The following is a 13,473-nucleotide window of genomic DNA, read 5'->3' as shown; positions in this document are numbered from 1 at the left end:
TTCTGGCCCTCCAGATATTTGGTATACAGATTCCACAGGTCTTCGCCATTGGCTATTCTGGAAAGGAATGGTGAGACTTAAAGGCCAAACTATGTGAGGGGACACAAGTTTATTGAAGCCCATCTTTAATTGCTAGAAAATCACATGCATTCATGTACATAGATAATAAAAAGGGACTTCTTGTTTTTTCAGTTGAATACAAGGATCAAATGGGGGTTCCCTTCATGGGTGCCATTTGAGGTGCCTGTGGGCCCTGTGTTGGAGCTCCTACCTCAGTATTGCTGCCCATCTTTTGTATAGCTTAGATTAGGATCTCACATCTTTATCTTTCTTCTATATCATGTGAATCTTGCATGTCAATATCCTTCCCATATCCATTTCATTTTTTTATTTAAAGCTTTTATACACCGTACCATTACTGGTGTCTTGGGATGGTTTACAACAAGCACAAATAAAATAAATATGACACAGCATCCAGTGTTCTGATTATTCTCTTTTTCAAACTCTCATATTGTTCTGCCAAAGGCAGGGGTTCTTTTGGATTTGGAGGCAATCAACACACCAGAAGGTGAAGGAAAAGCAACGCTTTACTTAAGCAATGATAGTACCTGCAGGCAAACAAAACAGCATTTATACCATATAAGAGTATTTTCTCCCCTTCAGCTGCCAGGAGCCCCAGATGGGCAGCGAGAGAGACCCCAGGCCATTAACCACACAGCATCCAGTACCTGATCTGTGTAGAAGCTAACCAACTCAGGGCCTCAACCCTCTGGTTTTATCCCCAAAGCTAGGTATCTTAATGGAGTGATTGGGTGCATCTGGCTCACAAACCTCCATTCTACGCATGCCTGGCCCCTGGCCCCTGAGCCAACACTGGGGTAAACAACTCCCGATAGCTAATCTAGGATCCTCCCGAATGCTCTGCACCTGGGACACAGCACTCCCTTCTGGCAAGGTGAATGTAAAACAAGGTATGAAAAATAAAATACATTCCGTTGTACAACTGAAGACTTCATCATAAATCAGCATACTTGATAAGGGCAATATGAGGGGAAATGAGACATGTCAAACCTAACTCCTCGCCATCTTCCACATGTTTCCAATACACATAGCATTCTACATTGGACAGAAAAATTACCCAGATCTATGTGAGATTACCCAGTTTGCACATTCCAGAATTGAATGTGTACCTGAACACATTGTGCAATTGGAAACCCATAGCCTTCTGTGTCAGAAAATGAGTTCACAAAATGCATTTTAAAACATGCACATGCTGGAAAAATGGAAATATGTATAAACACATATTTTAGTTAATGGAAACATACAAAAAATGTGCATGTTTGAAATTTGTGCACAAAGTACATACATGTTGGGGTGGGAAAAGAATTTGCAATCTGATGTCTACCTCAACTTGTTTGAACTTGACAGATTGCTCGTCCTGACACTAATCACCTTTATCTATTGTGCTTCTGTGGATTCTTCTTCCAAGAATGAAACATCTTAATTGCTTGTTTTCTCTAGAATACATTCCTAACTCCCTAGTGTTCATTTTTCTCTTATCATTGTCACCTCTGTCTTTGCTGAAGAGAGCGGCCCTTTGCTACCTTGATGGCTTATAGATGAGATAAGGGGATATACATCATCCTTTATCTCCCATACAAGCCATTAGGGGTGAAAAGCCTTTGTTGCATAGCAAGTTTCCCTAGATTTCTGCTTCCTGATATTGGAATCCAGGGTCATTATTTTGTACCATATTGCTGACTTATTTTGAACTACCTTAAAATAGTTTAAGAACAGTAGAACAAACATAAAATGGCAACTGCTTTGAGCACCAGGGAAGCAGCAACTGCTCATGTGATGCCTTGTGTTAACTTTCTGAACACTTGCCTTGCTTCTCCCTGTGCAGTCCCCATATACCTGGTAGCTGGCAGTAGCAACTGGGTCTCATTGGAGCCATCTCTGAAACTTGCTTCCTCCTTCTCTAGTGCCTTAAAAGTTGGAATGTTACTGTCGTTGACAGAAAAAACCTGGCAATGATGTTTCCCAAGTATCTGAGACCTTGAATATGAACATCGGGTATTCAGGAAACTACATACACTTCCACTAGGATGCTGCTGACCCCTGAAGTATAGATTCTGCAGTGCTTAATGTCTAGAGTAAGGATGGATATGCACTTACTCCACATCTCTCCTTTGTGAATTTGTGCCCAATAGAAACTTTTATATATTTTCCTGGAACAGCAAGCTCACATGCCATATTGCAGTCTTCTTTTAAAGCACCCATGAGCCTGCAGTTTCCATCGGCAAATAAAGAAGTTGCTTTATTTCAAAGAACTTTTTCGTGGATGTGGATTATTGCAAGATAATTTTAATTGGGAATACTACTAGTGCTTATGGCTTTGTCATCTTATTACATCATCATCTTATATTAAATAACTATTATTTAATAGTGTTTGTATACTTTGCTTTTGATGCTTTTGTAATCAGGTTTGCATACCATTTTTAAAAAGATATTACTTTATACATAATAATCTATGGCAGTCTATCAAAGTATTTACATTGCACTGCACTGGAGGAAAGTAAAAACTTATGAACCCACATGATACAAGAGGTTACAGGGCTATTGGTTTCTCTTGCATTAATTATGCTTTGTTCATAAATTGTCCCAGAAAAGTTTAGCTCTCAAGCTAAAGCACATCAGCTCTAGTTCTGAAGAAATTCCAATTCAGACATGTCCTGCACTGCTCAGAGTTTTTTTTTTTCTCTTTTTTAAGGGGAGGAAAAGAATGGCAGTTTTTTAATTGTATTTTTAAAAACTGCAATGCAACCCTACACAAACTTTCTCAAAAGTCAGGTAAGCAGGTGTGGAATTGCAGACTAGGCGACTTTACCAGTCTTGGCTACTTTTTCCATGAAATATGATCCCTTTTAAAGGGAACCTTTAACTATGTTTGGATTTGAAGCTTTGACTGTGTATATTACAAATTATCAAAAGAATGGCAGCTGATAGACATCTGCTTTGTAATGATGTGCTTAGTGGAACTTTTTTCATACATCACCCTTTTCCATGAAATGGAGCTCATATTTAGGGATAGGGAAACTGCAAGTCATCAGGACTTTCCCCCTGCCTTCTCCTCTTTCACACACCAATGTTTTCCTCTCTTTGGCAGCACAAACTGGGCTGTCAGATTCATTGCTTAACCCTCATGTAATCATAATGCAGTGCAATAAATCTACTAGAGACGGACATCCAGGAAAAATACTTTCAACAAAATTCCTCAAATTCCACCTCAGAATGCTATCTTTCTCATGTCTGTCTCATTGTGATGTTCAATTTCTACATGGTTTCCCAAGGATATATATGTCAGTTGTGTGCATCTTTGAAATGTACTCATCTCCTTCTATTGATCAAATGAGATTTGCATACATTTTTCAAAAGTATCATATTTATCCACCCACCCACCCTTTTGGAAGTCCCTGAAAGTGTATACTTGTGGGAGGATGCTCCATAAATCAAATTGCAAGTTCAGTAATATACAAACTTTGGCCATGTAATATGTGTGAGCCTGTGTTCATTTTGAAACCATTGTTCATTCATAGTTAGCCTGTACAGATGTTAACCAAATAGGAAGCTGGCTTTCAACCCAGGTTAACACTAACTTTAGCAGATGTTGTACGTTATGATTATCACAGCTGGAAAACAGAGGGAAGATTCACATGAGAGTAGGGAGGAGGAAAGGAGAGAGCGCCTATGGACCCTCCAAGAGTTTGTTAATTATAAGCTTCTGGATGCTCCCAATTTTTCTTCAGCTTCAGGAGAGCTGCCTTGGCAATGGGCTCTCAAGTCCTGTTTAAGATCTGTTCAAGCTGTTGCAGAGTTTCTTCAAAATTCCAGGATGATTCATTGATGGCAATTTAATACAAAGTATTCTCTGAAGGTTTTAAGTGGTAACAAATATTTTTATGATCCTGAGAGGGCTTGGGTAGATTTTAACTTTGCTTCTGGGTTCTGCTAAAATATAAACAAAGAAACTGTATGAATTATTAAGGACAGTTAACAGTTGTCTGATGAGGAAAAGAAGTAAAGCGTTGTAATCAAACAGCATGAGACACAAGCTTAGGGTTCCATTCTGTATATCACAAAAATGTCCCATTTGGTTTCCTCTACATATACAAATGGCCATAAAAGTCAAATTGACAGTTTTCATTATGGAATAATGATGGGTTTGTAATCCCTCTGAGAAGGCAGAGCATACAAATTGCTGACAACATCTGTGCAAGCAAAAATTATGCTCCTTTTGCCAATTGGTATAGGCAATGAACTTTTGGACTGAGGTTAATGAGAGATCAAGATAAGGTATTGTTGGCAATGCTGCTAAGTTTTAATGACCTTTATGATCATTGAACAATCTACTGTTAGTGGCAATACCCACAGAGGTATTTTTCCTAGCTGACCACGTAGAGGTATATCAGCTGTCCCTGAAAAAGTAAAGTTGGTTTCACATTGGAGTTCTGGGTGGGAGATACACGGGAGAGCAAAGAAGAATACAAGACATTTAAGGGAGCAGATGATTAGAGACGAGCTGAATGAAGCTAGTATAATTAATATTTTTTTAAATAAATTGGGCGTATATTGCTTCATTTTATTGCCCTGCCCTCCATTCTCAAGTGCACACGCGCGCAAGTGTGTGAGGGGTGGGGGGGGGGGGAGAGGGGAAGAGCACAGATCTGAAGTTCTTAAGGGCTGCAATGATAAATCTCAGTTATGCTTATTGAATATTTGAGCATCTTTCCCCCCGTTTTCTTTTTGAGATCAATCTGATTAATGAATTCTTTAAAGGAGAGGGATTTGAAAAGGCTGAACAGTCCAAGATCTTTGATGCACATGAAATTAGAAAAGTAAAAGTTATCCGTCTCCTATATTGTTTTTTGTACTTCAGAGCATCACCTGTGGAAATAGTCTGAAGCACGACTGTAATGAGATGGAATGGAGAGGAGTGCAGAAAACACCATAAGTCAATGGTTCATTCTCACATGAAATACGGAGTGCCATATTGGCAACCTCATCTCAGGAAAGATATTGCAGGGCAGATGGAATGATTAAGAGCATAGTTGCTGAAAGGAGTAAAGGTACCTCTTTTAGAAAGGAGATTAGGTTGAAAAGAGAAGCAATAAAATTGTCCAAAATAAGGACCAGAGAATGCTGTTCTCTCAGGAGTAGATGATTTGAACATTAGAAAGGAAAACAGTATATATATTTTTTACCTTAAGAGATTAGCATTATCAAGAAATTACTTTACATATATTTAAAGGGCTAATAGGCATTGTAATGTTGTGCTAATAGTCCACAGATTGCCTTCTTTGAAATATTTCCTATGGAATGTATATATAAATGTCAATATTTTCATTACACAATCAAATAAATGGCATGGGACTTTGTGGAGATTCTTCAAACAAGTGCAAGTAGAAGCTGCTTTGGCCTTCTCCTTCAATATGGAAAGGTCACTGAATAAATAGGCACAGGTGTTGCAGGCGATGATGCTTGCACACATTCCCAAGTCTTCTCTCCAATTTTAGTGTTCCTGTGAGTTGAGGCTTTAAGGCTACTTATCTGTTAGGATGCAGGTCACTGGGATTCCAGCAGCCCTCTGAACCCTTACTTAAGGCATGAGAACTGCTGAGACCAAGATGGCTTCTGTACTTCTTTTGCCCTGCGAGGACTTAGATGGCCAGTTTTGGCCAAGTAGTTTGCACCTGCTCACAGGAAATGAGGCATCGCTGGGATATAATGTATCCTGGCAGTGCCACCCTCTTCTTTGCCCACTCCCTGGGATGACTTCACCCAGTGCCAGCTTTGAGGTTGGGAAGGGCCCTACAAATCTGGAATACCAGCTCTAATGACAGAGAATGTTCCCAAGGAGGAAAATGAAACATCAAAATTTCCTATAGCTGGCCAGACGGCATCTGCCTGCTGCAGGACTGTAGCTTTAATCCCTTAAAAACAAAACAGTATGCATTGATTTATATATTAATTCTAATCAACCCAGTAATGATGTTCTCTTATTCACAGGGACTTGATCAATGTCCTTGAATCTCAAATAAAGACACAGAGGTCACAAGCTGGAACAGAAATAGCTGTGACTAAAATTATTGGTTTAAAACGGTCTAGGGTCCAGTTGAACAAGAAATCAGTTACTCAGTCACAGGTTGTTACAAAGTAACGGTTCCATTCACAGAACAAAGGCACAGCAAAAATCATCAACTTTAGTATAAGATAACTGTGATGTACTTTACAATCACCAAGATAAAAATGTAATAAATTAAAACAGGCAAACTACAGTATATGATTCAATAGATTAGGATACAGGATCTAAAATATAAAGGATAGTAAATGAGAATATAAAAATTAAAATATATGGCATATATATAAGCTAGAGAATGGACAACACAAGTTGAATTTAAATGGAAAAATCCTTTTATGTTACTTTGCAACTAAAGAAGAAGGGTTACATTTCCCGGGGTTACATTTAGCGGTGTGGAATTCCTATTGAACAAGTGGTCAGTCCTACAAGGACAATGGAAGTAGTGGAGGGAAGGTGATGCTTTTCGACACTGTTCAATAACCTGCAATCCAAGAAAGCTACAATTTGGTGTAACACCTCAATATGGCAATAGTTGTATTGTTATTCAGGAATCGTTCGTTGCACAATTGTATGCTTGCGTATAAGAAACTTACATGAACACATTTGCACAATTCTGTTCCTGAGCGCTCCAAAGTAAGCTCCAGAAGTGCCATTCCATTCAATGGCACTTTCCCCAAGTAGCCTACTCATTTTAGCCTAAATTACTATGTACTCATACATATTTTTATGTACAAATATTTCCTTTTGGAAGTTTGGAATCTACTCTGGGCTTCAGTGTACAGTGTTGGTATAATTTTACCAACCCTATAAATAAATATGTAATTTCTAGTTTGTAAATCAGCCTCTGAGCTACTTGAAAATGCATTTCAAGTACTCCATTAAACATTAATGGATTTAGGGACCTCTATTCAATTTTAGTATGTTTTCCTGCATTCAGTACTCTAAATTAATTTGGGGTATAATATCTGTTATAGAGATTCTGTAGTGCAATAGATGAATTTTCATCCGTTCCTTCGACTGTGTATTTGTTTAACAAATGTAATGGACTGAAGCCATCCCCAGGGCACAGAAGGGTGGAGGCAACCAAATCGTTATGAGAATGTGTTGATGTGGAACTGCTCAGAAACAATGCTTGTATTTTCTGGATAGCAGATAAGGTTGAACTGTCATCTGGCACTAAATTGCTCATGATGGTGGAGCAAGGCAGGAAATGTGCATGGCCCATGTAATACCGTAGAGCTGCCAGCCAGAACACAGGCAGGGAAGATTTCCTGGGGACTTTTTATTGATTTAGGAGAACCAAGTAGGCAGAGGATGTTGGAACCAAGGGAGCAATGCTCAGCCATCCTTCTCTGATGAACCTCACCCCCCCGCTAGATCAAGCTTGCTACATTACCCACAAGAGCAATGGAAGGCACAATCTTAGATTGGGGGGGGGGCACAACCCACGCATGTCCCAGCTAGCATGACTGGCTGGGGAATACTGGACTTGTAGGACTTTTTTCTGTCTGAAGATGCATAGAGTTGTACCCTAAATAATTGAAATCCACAAGCAACTCTGTGCTTCCCTAAAATAAGAAAGCTGTCCACCTTTATTCCCAATACATAAAAAGGAGGAAAAGAAAAGAATTAACCCATGACCTATTCAGTAAGATTATTAAATAAATATCAGTGTTGGAAATAATGACTTGGAAAAATAACTACTTAGGCAAGAAAACAAAAGTCTATTAGAGATGCTGGTGAAGGTGAGCTTGGCCTAGTTGTGAAGATGAGCTTGGCCAATCTAGATATGACTAGATATTACCGAGTACTTATAATATTTTTCAAAGACATGTTGAATCTTGTTACATTCTAGAATTTTTCTCCAGACTTCAAGCTAAAGAAGAATTTTGGCTTGCTAGCCAACCCCATCCCAGTTCACCAAATGACAGCTTTCCACATGCAGGAAATATTCCACCTGGAATTGAAAGGCAACTCAGAAATAACCAAATAACTTAATTGTGAGGCCTGATAAACTCCTGTGACTCTTCGGCTGCAAATGGCACTTTTAGGGTTCAAGTGGCTTACATGGCCAATTTTAGCTGAGTTAGGCAATTTCCTAATTTCCTCTGCAAGCCATAATGAATCTGTTCATGTCTAAAGGCTGTTGCTAGAGGAAATGTGAAAATAAATCAATAAATAAGGAAAACAAAATTTTGATTGCAATGAACATGGGAGAGACCTGTGAAGAGTTCAACAGCTTACTTAGCAAAGTAATGGCTGTGTGGGAAATACAGCTGATGCATTAAGTTATGACCAAGGTGGTAATGATTTCTTTTTAGTCCTTGACATAGGTACTTTTAGAAATCACATAAGATGCCAGGCCTGGGTAGAGTTTATTAAGGCTCGTTGCATTTCTAATCGGCAAAGCTGTAAGCTGGGTGACAAATTCGGATTCTTTGTGTTCTTATTATGTTTGTTTCTTTATTTATTTCCTTCAGACACACTATGAAAATGGAGAGTACATTATCCGGCAAGGGGCTCGAGGGGACACGTTCTTCATAATCAGCAAAGGCAAGGTAAGCTCTTGTGGCACCCTTTTTAAAGCAAATGTCATAAGCAATACATGGATATTCAGAAGATACAACTACAGCTATTGCTTTTTTTTTGTGAAGTGCCAGTGGGGGATATGATGTTTCACATTTAATTAGATGTTGTGACTTCATGTTGGCAATGGAGACTGGACTTTTCAGTTTAAAACATGCATCCTAATTGGACATCATGTATACTTTTTTCCCCTTGCAGGGATCAGATGGCTTTATAGCTGCTAAAATTAATTTGTATCTTACATTTTTTCACCTGTAGAATGAATGACTCCTGTGAACAGTCCTTAGATCTGTACAGCAATGTAAGGTCATTGATTATGGTACAGCAAGACAGCTGTGCTTAACTAGGCTTGTTACATCTGTTTTCACATATCAGTTTAGACCCATACATATCACCACCTGCTTTTGAAATGCAACATTTTAAAAACTTGCTCTGTGTCGAAATGCTGATAGACAGTGCAGGCTAAAGATGCCAGTATTCTCAGATCTCCCACTTGAGCTCTGACATTGAATTCTGAGCTCCAAATTTCTCTAACTTAGGTTAGATTCCAAATTAAATTAAACTTACTAAACTTATTTTTGATGGTGTGGCAGGAAAATTCTGTAGCATTTGGGCTAGCTGACAAGAGCTTCTTGTTCCAAGTCTAGCTCGCTTGGATAACATTCATGGTTATCTTCTAGCACTATTCAGTGGCTTGGTTTTCAGTTTAACAGTTTTAAATAGTCTGCAGCATATCCTTCTGATGTCTCATCTCCTCACCAATGTTCTTCTCAGCCTTCTGTATTCATTTGATTACTTAGTCCTGTGGGTCTTCTGTCTCAGCAATTTAGACTGCTTGGAACCATGATAAGGCATGCTGTTTCAGTGGTGGTGGTCCCTTAGCTGAAGTAATTTTTCAACGGTATTTTCTTAGCCCTTTCCACAGTCCTGTTTTGTTATCAGGGTCAGAATTTTAGGAAATGCAAAATCCAAGTGATTAATAATTGATTTAATCTGTGCTGAAATTCTCTATTACAATTTACCTAGATGGAATTGTGTGTTCTACGTTGATTTTATTGCTTTCTTGTATTATCTTAACAATGTTACTGAGTTCACTTTTATTTTTATCAAATGTAATATGTTTTGGAAAGGTCACATATCTTTGAACCAAATGTACTTTTAAACAACTGAACACCATATAAATGCTTTATGCGGCCTTGATGGAGTTTGGGCCAAGGACTTACAAAAATGCAGTACTTGGAAAATACCCCAAATCTGTCTCCCATAATGTGCAGCTAGTTACGCACATAACTTGCGGCATGGGTTACTCATTCCACACGCCTCGATCAAGCTGAGTGTGTTGTTTATACAGGTATATAATGCTTTGATATTTTCAGTGACAATAAACATTGCTTTTTCCTAAATGCTTAGAGTTCTAGACTTAACTTATTGTCAGAAATACTCCCATCATTCCACTATTATTGTGCTCATCTTTCAGATGGAATCTGTCATTGGAAGATACTGGGCCAAAGGGCACCCCAAGGGTTAATTACTGAGCTGAAATTTGAACAGAGAACTCTTTTGGCTAATAGCTCTCTTTTATCTTGTATACTGTACCCTTTCAAAGTCAGCATGCCTGATAATTTTTATCAGTATTTTTCTCTTCACTCAAACTAGGTAAATGTTACTCGTGAAGATTCGCCTGGGGAAGATCCAATATTTCTCCGTACTTTAGGAAAAGGAGATTGGTTTGGAGAAAAAGCACTCCAGGGGTAAGCATTAAACCTTACCTAGATATACAAATTAGACTGGATGGAAAAAGAAACAGACTTTTCTAGCAAGAATGACTCTGCCTTTTTTCATTCAGCTTGCAGAATGATTGCATATCAATTACAAGTCTTCAAAATAATAATGATGCACTCTATCAAGAGAAAAATATACATTAAAATGTTCTATACGTCTTTCCTTTTCTCTAATAATTATAATTATTTCTAATAATATTTCTATACCACCCAATAGCCAAAGTGATACAATAAGTATACCAACAGAGATACAATAAGGCACAATATAAATTTCCAGTGTACAGATTTAAAACAGTTTAAAATCCAATATAAAAAACAGTTTAGATGTTTAAAATACTTTCAGTAAAACTAGACCTAATTAAAACAGCCAACTTAACCCATTAGATGTCAGGCTATTTTCCTTCTTATCTTCCCTGAGTCAATCTTTAGAACATTATACCAAGTCAAGAAATACACAGCAGCTTGGTAGGGGAGGTTAAAAAAAGAAAAGTGACATTTTTTTCAGGCTTGGTGCAATCACTAAGCTAGACTGGTGAGCACTCAGTGCTGGTGGGGCAGTTCCCCAGTGTGAGCTGGGGGTCATGCCTGTTGCAGCATTATGCACAGTTATGACTGCTGAATAGACAGGCACCCTTAGTGTGCCAGGCACATTAGCTAGTGCCTGGCCCTCCCACAAAGTCACGCTTGCAGGGTGCTGAGATACACCCCCCCCCCGTCTCCATCTCTGCCTCTCATCATGTACAAGGGTGGGAATTGCCTTTGCTTACCTCATACTGGGGGACAGCAGTGGTGGGTATACATGAAAAACGAGCTTAGTAGCCATGGTTACCATCTTTTTTGAAATGATTGTAGATAAACAAAAGTGTAATACCTTTTCTGTCGCTATGATTTCAGAACTTTCATTGCAAGTTTGTGGACTCATATAAAACTAATTCCTACTGAACTAAGTAGGACTATTTCCTAAGTAGGAATGCAATGAAGCCCCACTGAATTAAATGCAACAGGCACCTAGGTTAAATCTTAATAGGATCTGCTATGCATATTTGTATGGGAGGGATCAGGTACATTCATTTTGAAATTCACAAAGATCAGATTCCTCAGGTATCCCTAATTCTAAGTTTATGCATTAGTGTGTACTAAATGAAGAGTTTTATTGTACAAGGTCATCATCACTTAGCTGAAATTACTCATTCTTCCCATTATTTAAAACAAAATAGACTTTATTACATTAACTTAAAAATTGGTACCATATTAAGAGAGCAGAACAAGGTAATGCATTTCAGTGAAAGACTAGATGTGTATAAATAAAGGATGGGTTACATTAAAATAAGTTAATTGGCAAGGCAGCACAAGTATACATTAAAGTATACTACTCAGAAATACAAATAATGTTTGTAATGAAGGTGAGCTGGTGGCATCATTTGTCCAGCTTGCTCCATTTGTGGCTGGGCCAGTTCAGCTGTGCAAATGTTTTTTCTAAGCAAATTTCTGAGCTCCTAACTTTGGTCTGAACAAGATTGAAATTTGGCTAAATTGCAGAGATATGACTACCTGTTAATGGAAAGTGGTGGCAAAAAGCAATGCAAGGTAAGTAGCCAGCGTGTTATTTTCAGAGAATGGATTGTTTTCCCACCTGAATTTTAGCATTTCAGTTTCAAAGATTGTTTGGCATTTTAACTGCATGTTGTACATTGATCTTCATATTAAGAAAGACCTTCAACCAGTGCTGTGATCAGAAGATCTTAATTTATCGGTAGTGCTGACTTGGGATTTAAAACCACGGCCACTGTAGTAGTGTGGCTTCTTCCTGTATCACACAAACAATGTGAGGTCTGGAGCATGGATGGGGATTTATTTTCCACAAGAACTTACCAAAATCCTTAGATGTCTTCATTAGCAGGGTAGAATGTTTTGCTATTTTAAAAATGAAAATTTGGGGCAAAATGAAACCTGGCAGATTTAGCCTTGCAGGCTCAAAGCTTTGAGTTTATAGCTTTTAAAACTATGTCTTTGAAGTCATGTTTGTGATGCTGAATAAGGACTGCTGCCCCTTTTTCTCCTCATTTAAGAGCTGTATGATGGGTAGGTACAATGTGGTCTTTTCTATGCTAGAAAAAGCCCATTGAATTTAGTTGATGCAGAGGAGTGAGAATTTCATTTCAATCCACTTTTGATAAGAATTCCCAAATTCACAAATGTCTTTCTATTCATCATGGAGGGGCCTTGTGACTTAAACTGTGTGGATGTGAGAAATGGAGAAATGGATTCAGCCGTTCCTAGCAATGCTTCAGGTCCTCCTGAAGTTCTGGAAAAGCTTTCTGAGACTGTGATTTTGCTCTGAAGTTGTCTTTTTTGTCACCACACCACTGTTTTGCTGCAGCTGCAGCAGAAACGGGTACATGGCACCTATGGGACCCAGGTAGCTCATCCTCGTGTATGTGGTGTTTCCCACCTGGAACTCCTTTCACACTAAGCTGGATGGAGAAAACTATATGAAGAGTTCTGTTTATGCAGCATGTGCTACATTCGAGCCACATCTGTGAAATGTTTGTGTGAATCTGAACTGAACACACACACATATATAGATCTGTACAAAAACAGTACAGGAATCTGTCAGTGAAAGAAACTATTGGCTGTTTCAGGCCTATCACATTTCTTTTGGTTGTTTGATGAAATAGTATGTGATTTCTGTGCATAATGCAAACTGTGGGGGATGATCCAGCCTAAAGTAAGTACCTTTAAGTCATAATAATGCCAGTTCAAACTCAGTTTGAAATCACTGTGAACAAATGCTTAGCTTTGCTTGAATCATTCCCATAATCTGAGAGACTTACTGAATCCATACTGCACTTCTTCAGATAATCAAGAGAAAATATTCCCTACTGAACCATAAAAATACAAATTGTGCAAATTATTTTCAGTATCTGTCAGGTATGCAAAGGCCATGCAGTTTATGAAATAGGT

At 38.4% G+C, this 13,473-nt stretch overlaps 1 protein-coding gene across 2 annotated transcripts in view; it reads left to right on the top strand.

The window, feature by feature from the left end:
• PRKG1 (protein kinase cGMP-dependent 1) overlaps positions 1-13,473 on the top strand; it is a 743,395-nt gene that overhangs the window by 564,577 nt on the left and 165,345 nt on the right. For both annotated transcript variants that reach the window (XM_044420579.1, XM_044420578.1), the window contains exons 6-7: positions 8,623-8,700; positions 10,385-10,479. In XM_044420579.1, the coding sequence (XP_044276514.1) occupies positions 8,623-8,700; positions 10,385-10,479 (173 nt within the window). The remainder of the gene's footprint in view (positions 1-8,622; positions 8,701-10,384; positions 10,480-13,473) is intronic.

Source organism: Varanus komodoensis, unplaced genomic scaffold (genome assembly GCF_004798865.1).
Source record: "Varanus komodoensis strain SLA01 unplaced genomic scaffold, ASM479886v1 scaffold11, whole genome shotgun sequence".
NCBI classification, from domain to species: Eukaryota; Metazoa; Chordata; class Lepidosauria; order Squamata; family Varanidae; genus Varanus; species Varanus komodoensis.
This window is presented reverse-complemented; position numbering and strand designations above follow the sequence as displayed.